This window comes from Odontesthes bonariensis, chromosome 11, assembly GCF_027942865.1.
Source record: "Odontesthes bonariensis isolate fOdoBon6 chromosome 11, fOdoBon6.hap1, whole genome shotgun sequence".
In the NCBI taxonomy this organism is placed as follows: domain Eukaryota; kingdom Metazoa; phylum Chordata; class Actinopteri; order Atheriniformes; family Atherinopsidae; genus Odontesthes; species Odontesthes bonariensis.
In genome coordinates this window covers 8587599-8612527 of record NC_134516.1, presented here as the reverse complement: position 1 = coordinate 8612527, position 24929 = coordinate 8587599, and the positions used below count along the sequence as shown (strand labels likewise).

Here is a 24929-nt window from a genome sequence, read left to right as displayed (position 1 = left end):
TGATTCAAAGTGCTTTACAGATACATTAAAACAGTAGAAATAAAAAGCACGATTTAAATTTTAAACAAAAGAAAGAAATAAGAACAATAGATAGAATCATATAAAATCAGTAGTTAAAATGTGATTCAGATTTGAAACTCAAGCTTCAGATTTGGAGCTTTATTCAAATGCAGTTGAAAATAGGGTAAGAAGGCAATATGCCTCAAAGTCAGGTAGCAAAAAACGAAAAGAAAGGAAAGAAAGAGGAGAAGGAAAAGTAAAAGGAACACATTTTTGAAAACTGAAGACTGAAAATACCATCAAAAATAGCATCTAAATGCATAGTTTTCTGTAAAATAGCATCATAAATTCATCATAAAGCCTTCTGACCGGCTGTTTGGGGCCCATGAAAATAATTCTTAAATCCCTAGCGGCGCCCCTGCTGACGAGCGTCTCAGTTTCACATCAGTGAGATCAGCTTCTTCTTCACTGCTGCTCTCACTGTGGTGCAGACCATATTTCTATCTGAACAGGACTCAGTGGGGAGTGTCTGCATGTGTTTGGGGCTCAAATGGGAGCAGAAATCAGGTTGATCCATGTGTGTGTAGTTTGATTGTGACTCAGATTTCTGAAGACACAGAGTCAGTAATGTGAGACAGTTGCAGACATTCAGCTTCAGAGCAGTTCTCTCAGAGTTTCTGTTGTTGTGTGTGTCTGCAGCCTGTCAGGCTGTCTGATCACAGAGGAAGGCTGTGCTTCTCTGGCTGAAGCTGTGACCTCCAACCCCTCCCATCTGACAGAGCTGGACCTGAGCTACAACCATCCAGGAGCCTCAGGAGAGAAGCTGCTGAGGGCTGCACTGAAGGATCCACACAAACTCAGGTATGGAGAGGCCTGCTGCAGCCTCACAATGTGTGATAGAGGAGGAGGAGCTGGGAACATGTTCTCTGTCCTGCACTCAGCCCTGTGCTTCTGCTTCCTGCTGAGTGTTACATGAACAATCACACATGTAGGAGCCTGTTTCCTTTGCTCACAGCACCAACGCTGGTTGGACATGAACAGCAGATATTTGTGGAGGAGGTCTCCAAGGAGAACATCTGCAGGAACAACAGTGAGAAGTGTCTGTTGGTCCTCTGACCCTGGATCAGACACAGAGATGGGTCCAGGACATGTTAGCCTAGCTTAGCACAAAGATTTCTAGAACCATGTGCAGCGTACATCTGGAAATGCGTACATGTGGGTTAGACCTGCGTCCTGAGAGAGGATCTGGATGTTTGGCTGCCCTGAAACATTCTGAGAGGAGTCAGCAGAAACAATGTGACCATCAGGAGAGACCATGATGTCAGAGACTGAAGAGATTTCAGCACAGTGTTTAAAGCTCATATTTGGCTTCAGAAAGGAGAGAAAAATCAAAGTGAAAATTCTTCCAAAGTTGAAGAGTTGAATTCAGAGACAGAAACTTCATCATCTCCATCATCTGACTGCAGAAAACATTTAGTTTGAACTTGTTTTTTATTGGGTTTTCAGCGCCGACGTTCAGTTTCTACACTTTTCTCTATCCAGCCGTAGATGATAATTACACACATTATATCCAAATTAAGATCAAAAGCAAACAAGAGACGAACAGAACAAATATCCACTCCCAATGAAATGCATGAAACATCCATCCATCCACCTTCTACACCCGCTGAATCCGTCGGTCGGGCCGCGGGGGGGCCGGAGCCCCTCCCAGCGGGGCCAGAGGCGGGGTTCACGCTGGACAGGTCGCTATCCATCACAGGGCCACATTAAATATGTTAAATCAAATGTACACATTCAGACGCTCATATGTACAAGCCCACACAGAAATAAGTGATGAGGAAAGCAGCACTGAAACATTGTGAGGCTCTGTGTGGATGATGGGAAACAGGTGGCAGAGGAGGAAGGCTAACCAGGCTCATTGTGTTCATAAAGAGCCGACAGGACTCCAGCGGTTAGTAAAGATGGACTTTAGGAGCCTTCATAGATCTGTAATGTGCTCCATCTGATGGAGGTCCCAAACCTTCTGGATCCATATGTTATATGAAGGGGGGGTTCAGCCATCTAATAGTTCTGCACCTCAGTGCTGCTGTGAGTAATGTATTTACAGATGTTTCTCTGACCTCCCATTCAGCCCTTTAGGCATCACTCCTAATAGAGCCACAGTAGCATCCCGAGGTATAGCGCATCAGATACCTCTCCCCAGAGTGTCTTTACTTTGGGACATAAGCAGAATATATGGGTATGATTGGCAGCATGTGCTCCACCATTCCTCCAGCATCAGCTGGAATGGGACCGGCTCATTCTGGATACTATTTCTGGAGTCCTGAAAAATGTGACAGTTATTTTCCTCCTTTCAGGGTGGAGCCTGCTGGAGAACGATGGCTGACACCAGGGCTGAGGAAGTGTGAGTGTGTTCTTCATCTGATTCATGACATCCAGCCATCGTCACACTGTCACATCACTCATTGATCAAAGTGAACAGATGAGAGATCAATAACTGCAGCTGCACTGTGTTTGTTCTCTCCTTCAGATTCCTGTCAACTCACAATCGACACAAACACAGTGAGCAGAGAACTGAAACTGTCTGACAACAACAGGGAGGTGACACATGGGAAGGAGGTTCAGTCTTATCCTGATCATCCAAACAGGTTTGATTACTGGTGTCCTCAGCTGCTGTGTAGAAATGTTCTGACTGGTTGCTGTTACTGGGAGGTCGAGTGGAGAGGAAGAGTTTATATATCAGTGTTACAGAGGAATCAGGAGAGGAGGAGGCAGAGAGTGTGTGTTTGGATTGAATGATCAGTCCTGGAGTCTGAGCTGCTCTGATGAAGGTAAATACTCTGTCTGTCACAATAACAGAGAAACACCCATCACCACCTCTTCCTCTTCCTCTTCCTCTTCCTCTTCCTCTTCCTCCTCCTCCTCTGTCTCTAACAGAGCAGCAGTGTATGTGGACCGTCCTGCTGGCACTCTGTCCTTCTACAGAGTTTCCTCTGACACACTGATCCACCTCCACACCTTCAGCACCACATTCACTGAAGAACCTCTGCATCCTGGATTTGGGTTCTGGACATATGGTTCCTGGTTGTCTCTGTGCTGAGTATACAGAGTGTCCTCCTGTCAGAGAATCCCTGCTGAACAGATAGTTCAGTCTGTTCATGTCTGTCTCTTTCACTCAGAAACACCTTTTCAGATTCATGGACTCAGTCAGTTTCTGTTTGAAACTCTTCTAAATGATTCCTTGGAAACTTCTTCCTCTTCCAGTCCTTTAAAGATGGAAGCTGCCATTCTTCCAGGATGTTGTGTTTCTGTGTGTTTCCAGTCAAAGCTTCACACTGAGTATCAGCAGGTTGTGTTTCTCTGCAGCTTCAACTGAGCCCATTCAGCTGAAGTCAGCTGCAGTTAGTTTGCTGCACATGTGACAAACTGTGACATCAGAGAGGAATCACTGAGCTGCCATCAGCCCAGATGGATTCCAACCTGCTGACAGATGTTCACTGATTCTGCTCCAATGAGCAGAGGTCTGGTGAGCACCCGGGGTTCATCCTGATGTTTCACACATTCACTTCCTGTTAGATGATGAAAGGACACCTGGACTGGAGTTGGTTCCTGATGGCACAATGTTGCTGTTGAACGCTCACAAAGAGGACTGAAATGATTCTTTACAAACAATATTTGGACTTTAACAACATCTGCTTTGGACTGAAAGTTCCTGATGTTCAACATGAAAATCCTCTCAGTATCTCACTGTTAGTTTGTTTGGTTCATTCTGTCTTTATTTGGACTTCCTGACATTTTCACATGTTGAATTATTGATTTTTCATCTCAGAAATTTGACTTTTTGCCTCATTATTCACCACAATGTTCATTTTTTAAAATTCTGTCTCAAAGACTTTACATGTGAAATGTAGACTTTTAATCAACATTCAGATTTTTTTGATGAAAATTTCTCTTCTATATCAAATTTGTTCTTCATATCTGAACATTTCGATTTTTAAATGGTTCCAGACTTTCTAGTGTATATATTGTTTTATCCAATTACTTTCACTTTGTTCATTAAAATATATAAATTTCTAAAATCTCAGATTTCTTTTCTCAGATTCTTTTTTTAAATGTTTTTTTTCTGAATATATTTAGCCGTCAGGTTTTTCTTTTAGAATATTTTTGTTGTGTCGAACCGCCTCACAAAAACTGTCCAAAGAGCAGACACAGGACTCGGGGAGAATCAGAGTTGGAACAGAGTTTATTTAAAAGCGGTGGGTGTTGAAAGCCAAAGGGAGGACCCGGGTAGACGTGTAACTCTGAGAGAGGAGGGAGATGATTAGTGAGGTTCGGAATAAGGAATGTGGGAAAAAGTTGGGATGCTGTGTAACATTAAATAAAAACGGAATACAGTGATTTGTAAATCTCATAAACTAATATTTTATTCACAGCAGAACATAGAAGATATCTCAGATGTTGAAAGTGAAGTAGGAGAAGATCGTCCAGGCTTGCTAATTTGTTAAAGCTCCCATTTCCTCCTCTCCCAGATCCTCAAAGTCTCCAGCAGCTGCAGCTTTACAGTCTTCTCCATCTTTACTTCCTGATAACAGCACAAGACATTTTCAAATCTGACGCACTGACTGACATAAACAAAGGCAGCACATGTGGAGTGCCCATCAGCTGCTGTTCAGCTTTATTAACTCAGACTTTATCTTTAACCCTGACTTCACTCCAGCTTGTGTTCTGTCTGCATGTGTGAGCAGGATGTTTTTACTTGGCTCTAATATTTGAATCAAAGCTACAAAGCAGAGAACATCCTGTCTTTTTATTCTGCACAATGAACAGGAGAACTACAACATTTTTACTGAATGATGAAAAACATTCTCACTGCTGACATCAGCTTGGTAGTTTTTATAGTTGAACACTTCTGGGCTCCTTAAACTGACATCGTGCAGTTCATCCGTTCACCACCAGAGGGAGACATCATCACTGCAGAGTCCCGCTCAGTATCACGGACAGAACTTCACAGCTACTGAGAGGACACTTTTAAATCAATACAATTCAAAGACATTATTTCTATATTTAAACCCGGCTTCCCACCTCCATATAAGACAGACACTCTGTCCTCATACAACAAGCAGATCTCCTGTCTGAGCTTCACGTCTTCTGTACACACAGCATCATCTCTTGGTAAACAGATACCACCTGAAGGTTCATCTGTAGGAGCATGGCAGGCCATCCACTTTCTCTGCATGGAAAACATTTTCATTTATGAATAACTTTGGTATATTTTCAGCATTTATTGATATTGTAGCTGTTTATGATCAGCTGCCACCACCTCACATAAAATACCAACCCAGAACGTGTAATAGCTATGTTGGTCCACAAGGGAAAACGTGGTATTATCACAATTTGGCCCCCAAAATTGTGATAATACTAAGTTTTCTTTGACCTATTCATTTACATTGCCTTAAAACCAGGTCACGTGACTATCAAGTTTCCCTCAGCGAAAAAAAAAAATGGTAGACTGTCGACCTATTTTCTGTGAAAAACATAAAATTTTAAGAAATCATCTGCATTTGTATGCATTTCGATGGCATTTCTAGTGAGAACGATGCATAATATTTTCAGAATATTTGTTCAAGGAATGTAGACGATCTTTCGTTTTATTAGTTTAGCCGAAGATTTTAGTATCTCCTTAAAAAAACCTAAGAATACCGTTGTTACCGTTGTTAAGGTGGTTGCTATGGACGCTGCTATCTCTACGTCATCGGCCTGCGCCAACATTCCCCGTACTTTCTTTTTTTTTTGTTTTTCAACTTTATTGACCAAACGTGTATCTTTGATAATATATTCATCATAAATATATTATACGAACCAAATATATACGTATAATCTGTCTTTTTGCGATTATAAATAACTTTTGCAAACCGGAAGTACTACGAGTACGGTGTTGAATTTGTATGATGTTACATGGTGCGGCTCTAAAAGTATCCGAAGTAAATTTGTTAAATTCTTCTTTGTATTGATCATTGAGATCAAGTGTATTTAATAGTTCGGCTGTACTTGATATTTGATATTTTAGTAGATTTATGTTTTTCCAACCCTACTTTGCAAAACGGAAGAAGCTGCTAACCCAAAACCACATTTCTACAATAACAGTTAGAATATCTAACATATACCAACAGCTTGACTTTTTTTAAACGTCAGTCATATAGATGAAGTGTAATTACTAATTCGGCTGCACTAGATATTTGATATATTCAGTATATATATGTTTTTAAAATCCTACTTTGCCAACTTGAAAGAACTACCAATATGGCGCTAATTTGTATCAGATACATAGCTCGCCACAAGGAAATTGTATTTTATTTTAAATTGAGCGTATTTCTTATAATTTGGAGTGGTAAATACTAAATTGAGAGTACAGGGAAAGGTTTAAAGGGGTAGTAAACACATTTATGTGATCAGATTTTAAATATGCTATTGTGAAATTGGTGAAAATAATTTTTTACCATATCTGATATCGCCCCCACTTGGTGGCCACACCCATATGGGTATAGTCACATAGCTGAAGTCAAGAGCTCTCCATAACAGTTGGTCCCATATCTGTAATGATTAACAAGCCTTCTAAATTGCACTGAGGTCAATGTTCAGAAGTTAATATTTCAAGGCAGGACTAATTTAGAATCTTCACACTGGCATATGTTACTCACCAGGTCAAGGTCTTTTAAAAAAAGACTAGTAAACTAATAAACTAAAGATCGTCTACATTCTCTGTAGGAATATTATGAAAATATTGCATAGTTCTCGCTAGAAATGTCATCGAAATGCATACAAATGCAGATGCTTTCCTAAAATGTTATGTTTTTCACAGAAAAAAGGCAGAGTCGGCCATTTTCTTTTTTTCGCTGAGGGAAACTTGATAGTCATGTGACCTAGTTGCGATGCAATATGAATAGGCCAAATAAAACGTAGTATTGTCACAATTTTTGGGGCCAAAATGTGACTATACTACCCTTTCCCTTTTACACGTTTTTCTGTGAGACTGGGTTGAAAATACTCAAACTCTCTATGAAACATGCAGATTTGTTGTACTAATACAATGTTCCAGCTGTGAGGTAGAAAGCCAGGCGTCACTAATATGTTTATGCATTTGGCCGACGCTTTTATCCTACACTGGAACCACCTTACACTGGTAGGTGGGTAGGGTAAGGAGGTCTTGCCTCAGGACCCCTACTGGAGGTGGTACCTTTCATAAAGGGGATTTGAACCCAGATGAAATGCAATCTTACCACTACACTATCCAGTCCCAGTCCAATCCAGTAATATAAGAGTATGTGGGTAAAAGCCCTTTTAACTGATAATGTGTGATTAATAGTCAGAATTAGTTGTAATCAGATAGATCTGCATTAATGTCCACAATAATGGAAACACTCAAAGCAACGTGATTTGGCGAAGAAGGCTTGTTCAAAGCAGGTCTGTTTAAGAGTTGTTCTTCATTAAGATAGCTTTCATAAGATGTATGCACAATAAGAATGATGAACACGTGATCACATCATGACCTCACAAGGCCACACGATCCATGTTGGATTATTGGAGCGGCTGCCACTGCATGCTCTGACTGGATATAGAAGAGTGGAAGCTGACGCCTGAACGCCTCCATGACATCAACATCTGAGTGTGAGCAGCAGAAACTTCCAGATTCCACTTAAAGAAACTGTTGGTGCTGCCAGAGAGGAGGAAAATAAAGCTGTTTGTTCTCAGCTTTTCTCAGAGTGGCAGCAGGAAGCTGCTGCGGGTTAATTATTGATGAATTAAAGTCATATGAAGCTGCTAAAGCAGCTGACCTTTGATCACTTTATGACTCTTTCAGGATTTGAAGAGTTTCAGAGTGACAGCAGCCTGCAGACACAGAGGACTGATGTCGGAGAAAAAGCAGAGGATTTCCTCTTCTTCTACACAGACCTGGTCCACACAGCAGAGAGCTGCAGAGGGAAGAAGCTCATGGAAAAAGCTGAGTAAGTGACACTTTGATTCATTTAAGGAGAGACACGGCGGGCAAAAACAGTGATTTTTCATGCAGTGGTCAATTTTTAGATTTTGGGCCAGTCTATTCCTTCAATATGTGTTATTTAAAAACATAAATTAAAATGTTTATTTCATCACATTTTGTTTAATCGCGGCGGTACATTTTGCCCAAATTTACCAAAATGAATTCCCCTATTTAAATCTTTAAATGCCGTTTTCTCAAAATCAGTTTTTTGTATTTTTTTAGAATCAATATCTCAGCCTATGGAGCACCTACTAACACCAAACTTTCCAGTTATACACTTAGCAGTATTCTGAAGATATTTACAGAAGGATTTGTTGATAAATCATTCCTGACCTGATTTATGTGACATTATAATAAAAGAAATATTGCGAAAATCTATGTTTTTAGGCTATGGACAGTATGTATTGATTTTCTAGGAAATGAAAGCAGATATCCTGAAATCCCTCTGTAATTTTCTTTTCATTTTGTGTGTAAACCAAATGAAAAAAGAATTTTGCACCTGGCTTTATCATATGTTCAGATCTATTTTCCGGAAATATATGCAAATGTGCGCGTATTCAATGAGATAATGCCTAATTTGCATACTTAAATACATTTTTTTTTGATACTTGTATAAGTAATCAACTGAGGAAGTTTCATGGTGATATCTATTATTTTAAAATATTACCCTATTCACCTGTAGTGTCTCGCCTTAACAAAGCCTCAGAACAGACAGAGATTTCCTCTGCTGATGAAACACAAGTCATGTGAGCTGAGAGTAAACAGCAACAATCAGTGTGTTGATGAGGAGCTGCAGCTTGTTAGCAACATGAAATGTTTCCTACTCAGTCTGCTGCTGTTTTCTCCTCCAACAGAGGAACTCTGACTGCAATGTGCTGTTCACTCACACTGTTCATCACTGCTCTCTGAACACACTCACAGTAAAACTCTGAGTCCTGATATGAGATGCAGATTAGTCCTGGACTCTGATCCTGTTGGATACTCAACCTGTTTTATAAAGGATCATAATTCATGTGGGTCAAAGTGTGATCATGTAGACTCATCAGCGGGTGAATAATATTTAACAGAGAGCAGTGAGCGCCCCCTGGTGGTTCCTGTCAGTCTGCAGTGATCCTGCAGGATGGATTTATGGAGTCCTGCTGCTACTTAGCTACGGTGTAGCTGTTTATGTGCACTTCATTCATTTATTACTGTTCCTTGGGAGGAATTAGTAGCAGAAGCATATGAAAGGAAAAAGCTTAGGTATGTGGAGTTGGGGGCAGAAGCAGAGCAGCGAGAATGGAAAGTTAGAATCTGTCCAGTGGAAGTAGGATGCAGAGGATTTGTTGCAAAGTCTGTTGTCTCATTGTTGAGGGAGCTGGGTGTAAGTGGACAGAGTGTGAGGAGAATAGTGAAGGAAGTGTCAGATGAGGCAGTAAAGTCCAGTCAGTGGATTTGGATTAAAAGAAGCAATAGTAGCTGGGGGCCCAGAAGGGGGAGCACTTAGGAAAAACAGACTCTTTGAAGAAGCAAAGAAGAAATCCAGGATGTATTTAAGTGGAGAGTGTGGCCCATGTGAGCCTTTTGAAACCAGGTGGCCATTTTGGGTGAGTTGGCCTGTATGGCCTTGTTTTTGATGGCATTTTTAGTGATTGTAGGACTGTTTAGGTGAGTTTGTCTGCTGAATCTGCTAGTGTGTCTTGTCCTGCCTCCACCTTTGGCACCCTCTATACTTTCATTACCCCCTACCCGAACCAGGGTTTTAATCCCCACCCTGCTGTGACTGGTGTGCAGTTGGTGAGAGGCTGGGGTAGCTTGTGATGGAGGAGCAGTGATGGCTGGCAATAGGGGAGTGACTCTGGGACACCAGTGATCACTGTCTAGCCTCCTGGAGGTGTCGTGGGCCCAACTAGACAAAACACTGATGCAGTGACGTCGAGCGGTGCCTACACCACGCTTAAGACTATCCAGACTCTTTTCATGTGTCGTTCCATGATGGTGGAATGACCTACCGAGCGCTACCAGAACAGGGGCATCCCTGAATATCTTCAAGAAACTCTTGAAGACCCAGCTCTTCAGAGAGCATCTCCTATCCTAGCACTTAACCTGTACTTCCCTCTATGCCTGCTCTCTATCGCTACACTGTCACCTCTGACAGGGTCTGACTGGTGGTTTCCTTCTCGGTAGCTTATTGTTAGCTTTGATGTTAGCTATAATGTTATATATTTTTTCAATTGTAAGTCGCTTTGGATAAACGCGTCTGCTAAATGCATAAACATAAACATAAAGCAGGTTCCCACCTGATGACCCCAATGACATGTCAGCACTGCTCACTGATCTATATTATAGGGATTACAGGGAATTATTCACTGAGTCTGGTCCATTTCTTTATTTAGGACAAGTTTCTTGTGTTTACCTTAAATTAAATTCAGCTGATACTTTGAATCCTGTCACCTGACAGCAGCTGAGATCTAACATCTGTCACTGTTTGTATTTCCTGTTAAAAGTCCTCTGGAAACTAAACAGTAAGACTCCTTCTGAGACTTTTATCACTGATGAACCTCTGCTGCATCATCTATCAGCTGAAATGGTTCAAATGTTCAGCTGACTGAAGCTTCCAGCTGGACTGAATCAGGAAATGTTGCTCCATCATCAGGATCATGATGTGTGCTGGGCTGCAGCTCCGTGCCTCCATCTAGTGGACTGATAGTAGAAGTACAGCAGCTGATGGCAGCTTCCTCTGCCTCACTCTGCTGTCTGACTGCGTGAAACCGACACTGATATGAAACAGAGAATAACAGCCAATCAGAGGAGGAGCAGCTGGTCTTTTTACAGAAGAAAAGATGGAGAGGAGGATGTGAGTTGATGTGCAGATGAATGATGTGTGTTTCCTCTGCAGAAGAAGGTAGAAAGTGTGTGTGAGCTGATGTGAGTTCAGCAGCATGGATCAGAGTGAGGACACTAAAACCTCTCTGTGTGGGGAACATGAGAGCCAGAGCAAAGCTCAGAGGTGAGGTGACCATCTCTAACTGTCCATGACTCTTCTCCATGTCCCAGCTCAGCGCTCACATCACCAAACCACCTTTATTCACAGGAAGGGACATAGACCTGGATCCAGGAGTGGGTCCTCACAGAGCCACTTGCTAAAGGATCACCCACTTTTCAGCTTACAGGCCTCGAAAGCAGAGTAAGTTAACATAAGGTCATTGATTTAGAGGTTATTAAGTATATCATGCATACAGGTTGAAAAAGCACTTTTTTCCCATCAGGATCCACCAGAGGCCTGAACCAGAACCAGAACCAGAACCAGAGCCTGAACCAGAACCTGGACCCAGCTGTGTGTCCTTTAAGAGCGACCGGTCAAAGGAAGATTCGATTAATTTCAAAAGAATCTTTTCATCTGACAAAAAGTAAAATACATGATGAAGATATTTAACTTAAAATGCATTCAGCTTTGACATCATTGACCTGTAATGTTTTTCTATCAGGATCCATCAGACACTGAAACCAGAACCTGAACCTGAACCTGAACCCAGCTGTGTGTCCTTTAAGAGCGACCGGTCGAAGGATTTCTTCATTGGTTTCAAACGGAATGTTCCATCAGCCCAGCAGTGAGTAGCTGTCAGTATTCAGTGGAGGCTGCATCATGTTTCAGATGATAACCAGTTTCCAGCTGAATTACTTGAGACTTGTTGATGTCTCTGATGAACTAATGAGCTGCATCATGTGTGTGATGTGATGTTTTAGTTCAGTCCTGCAGCTCTTTATTAAAACAAAGGGAGAATATTACTGAATATCTGTCCACTGATGTGGCTTTTTTACTAGATGCTGATTATGCAGTGAACAGGGCGGCTGATGTAGAAATATCATGTTCTCACACGTTGTGTTTAATGACGTCAGTTTAAAATTAGCTTCTGAAGCAACACCCCAATCATGCAGGTAATTGATCTGTTATTAATTATCTCCAAAGAAACCTTGTTAAAAGTAACATTGTTCCACAGCAGCCACACTGACTCTCTGACAGGCCGTCTCACTGCAGACTCAAACACTATCACTGATACTTTAGTTTGAATGAAACAAGTGTTTCTCTGTCAGGATCCATCAGAGACTCAGACCTGGACCTGAACCTGTAGCTGAGCCTGAACCCAGCTGTGTGTCCATGAAGAGTGACCGGTCAATGGTTGATTATATTGAATTTAAATCAGCCCAACATCCATCCCCTCAGAGGTGAGCTGAGTGTAAATGCTGTAACAGAGTAATATGCAGCAGAGTCAGTTTGAACAGTTTTTACTCCAACATGTGTTTAATGTGAGCTCAGCTCTGCTTCATCCATTTCTATGTTCATATGTGAAGCGGTGTGTGTTGGATGTTTTCCACCAACACAGCAGTCTTCCAATAACCAGAAGGTTGGTGGTTCGATTCCCACTCAAAAAAAGTTTGGTGAACTAACAGCTGGAGGAGTGTCCACCTCCTTGCCACAGCTGAGGTGCTCTTGAGCAAGGCACTGTACCCCCATGCTCCCCAGGTGTGTCATGTCTTTTTGACAGAAGGATCTGACCAAAAATGGATGCGAATCCTTTTGGGAGCTGGTCGGTGCCCTCTTCTCCTTGGGGCTGGAGAACGACAACTGGAGGAAGTTGGAGGTGGCAAATAAAGTATTGGACTGTTTTTCTCAGAAGCCACTCCAAACGTGGGCACTGGATGTGTCCCACATCAGGGAGGAGGCACGCGGAGTACAGCATGCTGCTATGATGGCCATTTTCGGCATGGAACCAGAGAAGGTGGCAGCTCTGTACACCTCCTCCCTCGTCTCCCCGGCCACCTCATCTCCAGCATCCCAGGACCCTACGCCTGAGCTGGCCCCAGCCACAGAGGCCGCGGGGCCAGACCTTGCCACAGCCACAGAGGCCGCGGGGCCCGACCTTGCCACAGCCACAGAGGCCGCGGGGCCCGACCTTGCCACAGCCACAGAGGCCGCGGGGCCCGACCTTGCCACAGCCACAGAGGCCGCGGGGCCCGACCTTGCCACAGTCACAGAGGCCACGGGGCCCGACCTTGCCACAGCCACAGAGGCCGCGGGGCCCGACCTTGCCACAGTCACAGAGGCCGCGGGGCCCGACCTTGCCACAGTCACAGAGGCCACGGGGCCCGACCTTGCCACAGCCTCAGAGCCCATGGGGCCCCGGCCCATGGACTCAAAGTTTCAAGCCCCTCCCTCCCACCCCCAGATTTTTGGGATGTCTGGGATCCATCCCTTGAGGGGGGGGCTACCCCCGTCGTCGGAGGTCCCGCCTCTGCCACGTCACGAAATGTCGGGCCACCCGCCAGACCGCCTCCTGCCACGTCGCCGGAAGTCTGGCCGGCCGCCAGATCGCCTCCTGCCAAGTCGCCGGATGTCCAGTCGCCCGCCGGATGTCCGGTTGCCCGCCGGACAGTCTCCGGTCCCGCCTCTGCCATGTCACGAAATGTCGGGCCGCCCGCCAGACCGCCTCCTGCCACGTCGCCGGATGTCCGGCCGCCTGCCGGACAGTCTCCGCCTACCTCTGCCACGTCAGGAAATGTCGGGCCGCCCGCCAGACCGCCTGCTGCCACGTCATCGGAAGTCTGGCCGCCCACCAGACCACCGCCTCCTGCTGCCACGTCATCGGAAGTCTGGCCGCCCGCCAGATCGCCTCCTGCCACATCGACAGATGTCCGGACGCCTGCCGGACAGTCTCCGGCTTTTCCTGCCACGTTACAGGAAGTCTGGCCATCCGCCAGACCATCGCCTCCTGCTGCCGCTCGAGGCCGGGGCTCTGGCCACCTGCCGGACCTCCGGCTTCGAGTCCCTCCCTCCCACCCACAGACTTTTGGGATGTCTGGGATCCATCCCTTGAGGGGGGGCTCTGTCATGTCTTTGGGGTTTTTGGAGTTCTTAGTTTTCTCATGTTTTAGGTTCAGGTCTTGTTTATAGTTTTTTCCATGTCCTGCCCTGCCATCAGCCTCACGTCCATCAGCTGCACTCTATCCCTAATCACCCTCCACAGTATTTAGTTTCCAGGTTCCCTCATTGTTTTGTCAGATCCTTAACCGTCGTCCATGGTCCAGGTCACAGTAAACTTGTATTTATCCATGCCAAGTCAAGTCTTTTGTTTTTTGTCACAGTCTTGTTTTGTTCACAGTCTCGTTAAGATTTTTGACATCCGGCTAAGCCGCGATTTTTGTTAAAACCTTTTTGTGAAAATAAATTAAGTTTTGTTCTACAAGGATCTGCATCCTTTCTCCGCACACCCCCTTTTTGACAAGGTGCTGTGATTCCAGTGTATATGGCATCTGTCTCTATGAATGTGTGACCCGCCAGATGTCCGGTGACCCTGTGTGTGTTCAACAGGTGCCAACCTGGATGGGTTAAAAGCGTAGGAGAAATTCTGTGTATGTTCCCTGTAATGTAGATGACAATAAATCTAATCTTAATCTTCATGATTCCTCCACAGAGTGGACCAGCAGAGCTCAGAGGGTCCCAGTGGTCCGTCTGCCCAGCAGCATCAAACACAGCTGGACTCCATATTTATGGTCTGTACATGTACAACAACTACTTTCCCATCTGTTCTGCTCACAGCCATCTCCATGCTGCACTCTGTAGACCAGTGGGTTGTCAGTGTGTCCAACATGGATCTGATGTTTGGCTCCATGGTTTCAGTCTGATTGGCTCATTCATATAGTTTTCTGTTCCAGCTGCTGGAGGACAACATGCTCACTTTTGTGAAGGAGGAGCTGAAGAAGATGCAGAAGGCTCTGAGTCCAGATTACCCAGAATGCTTAGAGAGTCAGAGGGAGGGTGAGGATGAAGAGCAGAGGAGCAGCAGAGAGGCATTAGTGAAGATCACAGTTCACTTCCTGAGGAGAATGAAGCAGCAGGAGCTGGCTGACCGTCTGCAGAGCGGTAAGAGGATTTCTCTAAAGGTTTAACCTGCTGGATAAATGACACATTTACTGATGTCTCAGCACACAGAACAGCAGATGTTCAGATACTCATTCTGTACAGGGTTGAAATGTCTGTTTACTGATGTTATTTCTTGACTTCATTCAGAACTTGTTGCTGCAGTTTGTGGACGTAAAGTTAAATGTGCTCTGAAGAAGAAGTTCCAGTGTGTGTTTGAGGGGATTCCTAAAGCAGGAAAGCCAACCCTTCTGAATCAGATCTACACAGAGCTCTACATCACAGAGGGAGGGACCGGAGAGGTCAATGATGAACATGAGGTCAGACAGATTGAAGCAGCATCCAGGAAAGCAGGCAGAGCAGAAATATCCATCAGACAAGAAGACATCTTTAAAGTCCCACCTGGAAGAGATGAACCAATCAGAACAGTGATGACAAAGGGAGTGGCTGGCATTGGGAAAACAGTCTTAACACAGAAGTTCACTCTGGACTGGGCTGAAGGCAAAGCCAACCAGGACATCCAGTTCATGTTTCCATTCACTTTCAGAGAGCTGAATGTGCTGAAAGAGAGAAAGTTCAGCTTGGTGGAACTTGTTCATCACTTCTTTACTGAGACCAAAGCAGCAGGAATCTGCAGCTTTGAACAGTTCCAGGTCGTGTTCATCTTTGACGGTCTGGATGAGTGTCGACTTCCTCTGGACTTCCACAGCAAGGAGCCCCTGACTGATGCTACAGAGCCCACCTCAGTGGATGTGCTGCTGACAAACCTCATCAGGGGGGAGCTGCTTCCCTCTGCTCGCCTCTGGATAACCACACGACCCGCAGCAGCCAATCAGATCCCTGCTGGCTGTGTTGGCATGGTGACAGAGGTCAGAGGGTTCACTGACCCACAGAAGGAGGAGTACTTCTGGAAGAGATTCAGAGATGAGGAGCAGGCCAGCAGGATCATCTCCCACATCCAGACATCCCGAAGCCTCCACATCATGTGCCACATCCCAGTCTTCTGCTGGATCACTGCTACAGTTCTGGAGGATGTGTTGGAAACCAGAGAGGGAGCAGAGCTGCCCAGCACCCTGACTGAGATGTACATCCACTTCCTGGTGGTTCAGGCCAAAGTGAAGAAGCTCAAGTATGATGGAGGAGCTGAGACAGATCCACACTGGAGTCCAGAGAGCAGGAAGATGATTGAGTCTCTGGGAAAACTGGCTTTTGAGCAGCTGCAGAAAGGAAACCTGATCTTCTATGAATCAGACCTGACAGAGTGTGGCATCGATATCTCAGCAGCCTCAGTGTACTCAGGAGTGTTCACACAGATCTTTAGAGAGGAGAGAGGGCTGTACCAGGAGAAGGTGTTCTGCTTCATCCATCTGAGTGTTCAGGAGTTTCTGGCTGCTCTTCATGTGCATCTGACCTTCATCAACTCTGGACTCAACCTGATGGGAAAAGATGAAAAATCCAAGAGGCCTAAAGTACTTGATCTGAATGATCTCAATCAATGGGCTGTGCACAGGGCCATCCTGAGTCCAAATGGACACCTGGACCTGTTCCTCCGCTTCCTCCTGGGTCTTTCCCTGCAGACCAATCAGAGGCTCCTACGAGGCCTGCTGACACAGACAGGAAGTAGCTCACAAACCAATCAGGAAACAGTCGATTACATCAAGAAGATGATCAGTGAGAATCTGTCTGCAGAGAGAAGCATCAATCTGTTCCACTGTCTGAATGAACTGAATGATCGTTCTCTGATGGAGGAGATCCAACAGGCCCTGAGTTCAGGAAGTCTCTCCACAGATAATCTGTCTCCTGCTCAGTGGTCGGCTCTGGTCTTCATCTTACTGTCATCAGGAAAACATCTGGATGAGTTTGACCTGAAGAAATACTCTGCTTCAGAGGAGGCTCTTCTGAGGCTGCTGCCAGTGGTCAAAGCCTCCAACAAAGCTCTGTGAGTACAAACACAGATATATTTCTTTATAAATACATTGCTTACTTATTAACTGGAGAAAAACAACAGAATCAGCGTTAAACTCAGTTTCAAATGAACTTCAGTTTATTTATGAAGTGTCAGTTCACACCAAAATATCATCTTACAAATGATGTGAGATGATACTTTGTTGGAAATAGAAACTCAGCACTTCCTCTGAGGAAGAACTTGGTGGCAGTTATTTATCAATTTTATAATTAATTTGTTTAATGGATTAATTAATCATTTTATTTGCTCCCATCTTATTGGTTACAGTAGTTATCTGGCTTAACTAACTCTAACAATAAGTCAATAAAGCTTCTCTGACTCTGGATATGTTGTTTTTATCTGATGTTTCCTCCCCAGACTCGTCAGACTCACACTGACTGCATGTGTTCAGTACGTCCTGAAGTGTAGATTTAGTTTTACTGTCTGTTTTGAACATGAGAAACTTTAACAAAGTAACCAAAATTCAGTTTGTGCTTTTTAACTTACTCTTCTGTGGAAACTTTTTAAGTCTCGAGTCTAAGAAAGAGAAAAACATGTTGTCATTCATGTATTAGTTTCTTGGTAGAAAGGTCCGTCAGTCCTACAGAAAGCATGTCAGTCTGCAGAGTGACAGACAAAGGCTGCAGCTACAGAGCCACAACTGAGCTGGGCCAGATAACACTTTGGTGCTGGAGAAACAGCTGACTGTTAGTGTGAGAAGATGCTTTGCTCACATGGTGTTCATTGCTGAGCTGATCTGATCACAGGATGAGCCAATAACAGCAGCAGATACATCTTTTAGTTTCTCCATCTACTGAGCTAAGACGGCACATGTAGACATCTTCCATCACACTTTAATGTCTTTAACAAATAAACAGAAACAAACAGGGAAACAGAATTCTTCCACTTATCAAATATTAATGTAGTTTGATTGATTAATAGATCAAGTTATTTCCTTCCATCTCATTCCCTCCTCAGCCTGAGTGACTGCAACCTCTCAGAGAGAAGCTGTGCAGCTCTGTCCTCAGCTCTCAGCTCCCAGTCCTCCAGCCTGACAGAACTGGGCCTGAGTAACAACAACCTGCAGGATTCAGGAGTGAAGCAGCTTTCTGCTGGACTGAAGAGTCCAAACTGCAGACTGGAAACTCTCAGGTAAGCATTCATGAACTTTCCAGGTGAGAGCTGATATAATTCTGGGTTATTAGATTAAAAAGCAGCTTCCAGGTACCTTGATCAATGAAACAGGTTAATCTGTTCTGCCCTTTGATTATCTGGCTTAAATAACTCTGATAACTCTGATAATGAAATATAACACACACAATTTAAAGAAAAATAGTAAAGTGTTCTTTTACTTTAACTCCTTTCCATTCCTGTAGATTTGTCCTAAAACACAGATCCATCACATACCCAAAGTAAACTACTTTACAGAAATATGAGCAGTTTTTTCCTTTAAAATAGTGCATAAAACCTTTAAATGTGGACACACTGCACTGGGGCAAAGGGATGATATTTGGTTGGTTATTTGGTTTGAGGTGAACCTCCTTTGTGAAGGCGACTGTGAATTAGACAGATGTGTGGCGAAAAAGCCACATCATCCTTTAGTGAATCAGAAGCTGAATTTATTTCCCAAACAGACAGAATCCTTCTAAGTGTTACTGGAAGTAAATAGGTGACAAGGACCAATGAATGTGAGGACTCAGATGCAGAGGGTAGCGTAAATCAAACAGGTTTTATTTAGCAATAAACAAAGGGGCTATAAAAATTACTCCTGAACAAAAGAGAAACAAAAACTGACTACAAAAAGTTATAACAAAAATCGCTCCACACGGAGGAAGAAGAAGAACGGCAAGAAAAGCTAAACTGAAAATCACTCCTTAAAACTGGAGGCAATATACTATGGCTAAGGCGAGATAAACAAAAAACACTCCTTTCCATTCCTGTAGATTTTTCCTAAAACACAGATCCATCACATACCCAAAGTAAACTACTTTACAAGGCAAGGCAAGGCATCTTTATTTATATAGCGCATTTCATACCACAGGCAACTCAATGTGCTTTACATAAAGACAAGGCATTTAAAAGAACAGCATAAAGCACCATAAAAACAAGCAATTTAAAGAGAAGAAAAAAATAAATAAATAGAATAGAATAAAAATTAAAGCAATCAAAGAAGAGGGGAAAAAGAAAAATATAAACTCAACCATAAGCACACCGAAAGAGAAATGTTTTTAACCTGGATTTAAAAGTGCTTACAGTTGGGGCTGATTTCAGTTCTGCTGGTAGTTTGTTCCAGTTGTGTGCAGCATAACAGCTAAAAGCTGCTTCACCGTGTCTAGTTTGAACTCTGGGCTCCACTATCTGACCTGAGTCAGCAGATCTCAGAGCTCTGCTGGGTTTATACTCTGCTAGCATGTCATTCATGTGTTCTGGACCTAAACCATTCTGTGATTTGTGGACGAGCAGCAGAACTTTAAAATCTATTCTGTATCTGACCGGGAGCCAATGTAAAGACTTGAGAACTGGGGTGATGTGATGTGATCTCTTTGTTCTGGTTAAAACTCGGGCTGCAGCGTTCTGAATGAGCTGCAGCTGTTTGAGACTCTTTTGGGGGAGTCCAGTCAGAAGACCGTTACAGTAGTCAAGTCTGCTGGAGATGAAAGCATGAATCAGCTTCTCCTGATCTGTTTGGGACATGAAACCCTTCATTCTGGATATGTTCTTAAGTTGATAAAAGGCTGATTTGGTGACTGATTTGATATGGTTGTTGAAGGTCAGGTCTGAGTCTATCAGCACGCCGAGGTTCCGGACTTGGTCTTTAGTTTCTAGAGACAGTGACTCAAGATGTTTACTGACAGCAAACCTCTTCTCTTTGTTGCCAAACATAATGACCTCAGTTTTTTCTTGATTTAACTGAAGGAAATTTTGGTTCATCCACTTTTTGACTTGCTCTAAGCAGTCGCACAATGACTCTATAGGACTGCAGTCATCTGGAGACAGTGCGAGATATATCTGTGTGTCATCTGCATAGCTGTGGTAGTTGACTTTAGAGTTCTTCAGAATTTGACCCAGAGGCAGCATGTATAGAGTGAACAGAAGGGGTCCAAGAACTGACCCCTGAGGAACTCCACATGTCATAGCCACTCGATCAGATTGATTACTTCCAATAGTCACAAAATAACTCCGCTCCTCCAAGTAGGACCTGAACCATTCTAGGACTGTCCCGCTGAGTCCTGCCCAGGTTTCCAACCTGTTCAGCAGTATACTGTGATCCACAGTGTCAAATGCAGCACTGAGATCCAACAATACCAGAACTGACACCTTGCCTGAGTCAGTGTTCAACCTTATGTCATTTAACACTTTAATAAGAGCTGTTTCTGTACTGTGGTGAGGTCGGAAGCCTGACTGAAATTTGTCAAGGAGTCCACTGGAGTTCAAGAAGTTACTGAGTTGATTAAAAACCACTTTCTCAACAATCTTGGCTATAAAAGGAAGATTTGAGATGGGTCTGTTGTTGGTTAAAATGGAAGCATCCAATGTTGTCTTTTTTAGGAGTGGCTTGATGGCAGCTAATTTTAAGGGTTTAGGAAACGTGCCTGATTGAAGTGAGCAGTTTATTATTTGCTGCAAATCTGTTTGGACAGAGCTTACAATAGTTTTAAAGAAGTCAGATGGCATTGTGTCAAGACAGGATGTCGATGGTTTAAGATGCTGGACTGTTTCTTCTATGGTTTTTTGGTCAACTGTATTGAATTCTGACATCATAGTTGATTGATTCCTAGGTGGTTTTAAGGTTTGCGTCATTTTATTATTTTGCTGATTTATGTTGATATTTAGCCTTATAGATTTGATTTTTTCATTGAAAAAACAAGCAAATTCATTGCATTTTTCTGTGGAACAGAGTTCTGAAACTATCTGTTTTGGGGGGGTTGTCAGCTTATTAACCATGGCAAACAGAGCACGAGTGTTGTTGATGTTCTTATTAATCATTTCAGATAAGTGTTGCTGTCGAGCGCGGAGTAACCCGTGGTTAAAATTACAAAGACTTTGTTTGTAGAGGTCATGGTGAATTTGAAGTTTAGTTTTTCTCCATTTACGCTCTGCTTTCCTGCATTCTGTTTTCAAGGCCTTTATCATCATAGTGTTCCTCCATGGTGTTCGCTTTCTGCTCAAGATCATCTTATTTTTAACAGGTGCAACAGTATCCATGACATTAGAGATTTTCAAGTTAAAGTTATCTAAGAGTTCATCAACTGTCTCTGCACTCGCAGTTGATGACATGGCTATAACTTCCATAAACTTAGCACTGGTATTCTCATTTATGTACCTTTTTCTAACAGACACACGGGTTAACTGAATGTTTGGAGTTAACTGTAAGTCAGAGAACACACAGAAATGATCAGAGAGCGCCAAGTCCTTGATATCAACAGAAGAAATGTCAACACCTTTAGAGATAACCAGATCCAGTGTGTGGCCTCGAGTATGTGTGGGTCCATTCACATGTTGAAGGAGGCCAAAAGTGTCAAGTAGAGAGCAGAGTTCTTTGGCATTAGTGTCCATGTTATTGTCCATGTGAATGTTAAAATCCCCTGTTATGATAAAAAAGTTATAGTCAGTGCAGATAACTGACAGCAGTTCAGCAAACTCATCAAAGAAAGTTCCTGGGTATCTCGGTGGTCTATAAATGATTAGGAAGATAACTTTTGGATCCCCCTTTACTAAAAAACAGAGATATTCAAACGAGCTAAAATCACCAAGTAAAATTTCTTTGCACTGAAAGACTGATTTAAAAATGGCGGCAACTCCTCCGCCCTTCTTACCACTTCGACACTTATTGATAAAACTGAAATTTGTTGGTGCTGCCTCATTGAGAATGGTATCACAGCTACATTCAGTCAGCCATGTTTCACTAAGAAATAAAAAGTCGAGATTATAGGTCATGATCATGTCATTTACTAAGAGGGATTTGTTGGCTAGTGATCTGATATTGAGTAGGGCTAATCTCGTGGAGACAACAGGTGATACTGGTGTGTTTCGGGGTTGACAAACTATATTCAATAGATTGGTAGATTTAACTGAACCTTTTTTATTTCTCACCAGTTTGACCACTTTTCTGTTTCCTGTCATCACAGGGATTGAAAAGGCTGTCTGAACTCCATAGGGCCCTGACTTTATCTGGGGAAGAGCATTCTTGATATCAGTATTACAGCCTGGACCCGGCACATATCAGTCAGACTCACAGATATGATGATTCAGAGGAGGTGGGGGGGCTTGGTGACTTTGGTTTGAGGGTTGTTTCCAACGTGATGGACATGGTGGAATGGGAGGGGCTGGATGAGGTGGGATGTTAGGGGGGAAGAATATGGGATTTTGGCGTGGTGTCAATTGTATTCCAATATTGAGAAAGCTCTTCATCCTGTCCGGGAAATCCAGAAGTGAGGAGTCCAGACTGAGTGGAGAGTGCTGGGGGCTGGGTGGGGTCCGGGGGGGCGAAGGCTGGGGGTTTCCCACTGGGGCTGGGGGAGACTCCGCCTGTTGGACTGCCGGGGCTGGTGAAGACGCCACTTGTTGGGCTGTTGGGGCTGGTGAAGACTCCTTATCTTGGGGTGAGGATGATGACGTTGCAGGTTCTTTCTGGATCTGCTGTCCTCCATGGTCAGTCCTTGTCTCAGCGCCCTCACCAGAGCATTGTCCTATCTGTCGTTTTGGATCGTTTTGTCCTGTCTCATCCTTGATAGAGGCTGCTGGTGTGTGACGCAGAGAGTAAAAAATGTTGGAGCTTAGCAACTGTACTCCTGACTTGTTAAGGTGAAATCCATCTGCCTTAAAGAGGTGTCTGCGTCCCCAAAAGATGTTGAAATTGTCAATAAAGTTCATTGAATGAGCAGCACACATGTCTTTGAGCCATCTGTTTAGCATCATCAGTCTGCTGAATCTCTCGTCTCCTTTCCAAACTGTTGGTAGAGGTCCACTGAAAAACACGGAACTTTGTTTACCAGGTCCATAAAGTCTTGTTTTAATACCTCCGATTGTTTCTTCACAACATCAAGGGCTCCTGTGTGTATGATGAGAGATTTCAGTGTCGGATGCTCAGCAACAATGTCCAGGATCTTCTTTGAGATATCAGACACCATGTCGTTACTAAAACAGAGTATTTTGGTGTTTTTCTTGCTGCAAAAACGTTTTATCTCATTCACAGCTCCGTCACCCACTATCAGAGTTTGAGGCCCAGTGGTTAGCTCTTTCTGTGGCCTTTTAGCATATAATTTAGCCTCATACCTTTCTCCGGTTTTGGGAGATGAGCGTTCTTTTGGAGAGTCAGGATTTTGAGAAAGTGGAGCAATCTGTTCTCTAGCAGAATTCCTGTGTCTTGTGGCCATTTGCTCCTGGTTTTGGTGGTGGTCTCGGTCCATCGTTGCTTTTTCTTTGGTATCGGGGTAGAGACATTCCTGTGTGATAGTGCAGGCCACTCGGAGTCATTGTGGGTCTCCAGGTGTTGGGTTCTGCCTGATAACCGTCTTCCCACATCTGAGGGAGGCCATTTGTAGTGTTTTGGCTTAGCACCAAGGGAGTTCCAGGGAGGACTGGTTGAATATTTTCCATTTACACCAGGCTCCTGCCGCGCCTGGGTGGTGCCGGTTAGCTTCCTGTTAGCCTGCTCCCTTTCAGTGTTTTGGGATACTGGCAGAGTAGTTTCATTACCATATTGTCCATTTATCTCCACGTTCACTTCAAGCCGATGAATTTTTGTTTCCAGTATTGCTATCTTCTGGAGTAGCTTGTGGTAATCGTCAGTGGAAAAGGGAGGCATCTTGCTGCTAATTCGCTTCAGTTAGCTGAGCTCCTCCAAAAGCAGGAAGCTGCAACGGAATTTCCACACGACAGTTTCCAGATGACTTTTCGATAAAAATGATTAAAAAAAGTCTTGGTTCACTTAAAAGAAAAAGAATAAAATTATATCCAAGACTTGTGGAAAGAAATAAAATGATTTAAAAGCAAATAAAGCAATAAGCAGCAGGAGGAAGCAGAGACACGTCTGCACTCTTCAGAAGCAGGATAAGGTATGAAGTATGAGCAGAAGTATGAGCAGTTTTTCCCTTTAAAATAGTGCATAAAACCTTTAAATGTGAGCACACTGCACTGGGGCAAAGGGATGATATTTGGTTGGTTATTTGGTTTGAGGTGAACCTCCTTTGTGAAGGCGACTGTGAATTAGACAGATGTGTGGCGACAAAGCCACATCATCCTTTAGTGAATCAGAAGCTGAATTTATTTCCCAAACAGACAGAATCCTTCTAAGTGTTACTGGAAGTAAATAAGACATGTTTGAACTTATTGGAAAGTGTGATTTTTATAAATAGATGCCTTTAGGTGACTACAATCTGGATCTCCAAGTCCCAGCTCCTCACCAAGTCTGACTCTAACTTTTAATATGGCACAAAAAATTATATTTTACAGCTAGAAGCTCTTGAAAAACAGCTCCACACAGACAGCTGCATGTCTTCACTCTGAACTGAAGTGTGGATTTATTTTAATGTCTGTTTTGTCATCTCTGAGGATGAGAAACTCTAAAAAACTGTTTAACTTCTTTTATTCTATCATTTTTTACTTTATTTCCACGGACAAATAAACAAAACCAAATGGGAAAGAGTTCTATAAAGGTTATTTGATTGATTTAATTAATGTATTTTCTCCCTCCTCAGCCTGAGTGGCTGTGACCTCTCAGAGAGAAGCTGTGCAGCTCTGTCCTCAGCTCTCAGCTCCCAGTCCTCCAGCCTGACAGAACTGGGCCTGAGTAACAACAACCTGCAGGATTCAGGAGTGAAGCAGCTTTCTGATGGACTGAAGAGTCCAAACTGCAGACTGGAAACTCTCAGGTAAGGACTGTATGAAAACAAGCTTCTCCAAACTACACAAACACTCCAGATAATGTACATGAGGATGAAATCACGTGTACGCTCAGCTGGGCTCAGATGGACCGAGGTGCTCTGTGGATGTTCCTTCTTGTTGTTTCTTTTAGCAAAAACAGTAAAGTGTAGGTGTATATTAAT

At 43.5% G+C, this 24929-nt stretch overlaps 2 protein-coding genes across 2 annotated transcripts in view; one reads left to right on the top strand and one right to left on the bottom strand.

Annotated features, from left to right (window-relative positions):
- LOC142391563 (uncharacterized) overlaps positions 1–24929 on the bottom strand; it is a 251014-nt gene that overhangs the window by 167995 nt on the left and 58090 nt on the right. The gene's annotated exons all lie outside the window — the stretch shown is intronic.
- Positions 13327–24759, top strand: LOC142391953 (protein NLRC3-like). The gene is made up of 6 exons (XM_075478148.1): positions 13327–13567; positions 14388–14412; positions 14491–14569; positions 14732–14939; positions 15087–16875; positions 24582–24759. The coding sequence occupies exons 1-6, from the start codon at positions 13327–13329 to the stop codon at positions 24757–24759; spliced, it is 2520 nt and encodes an 839-aa protein (XP_075334263.1).

What these genes read in the sequence shown, in the direction of transcription:
- LOC142391953 (XM_075478148.1), top strand. Translation starts at nt 13,327, where the DNA reads ATGTCGGGCCACCCGCCAGACCGCCTCCTGCCACGTCGCCGGAAGTCT. An exon ending in TCTCCGCCTACCTCTGCCAC is followed by an intron (nt 13,568 to 14,387) that starts GTCAGGAAATGT and finishes TGTGTTCAACAG; the next exon opens with GTGCCAACCTGGATGGGTTA. An exon ending in AACCTGGATGGGTTAAAAGC is followed by an intron (nt 14,413 to 14,490) that starts GTAGGAGAAATT and finishes ATTCCTCCACAG; the next exon opens with AGTGGACCAGCAGAGCTCAG.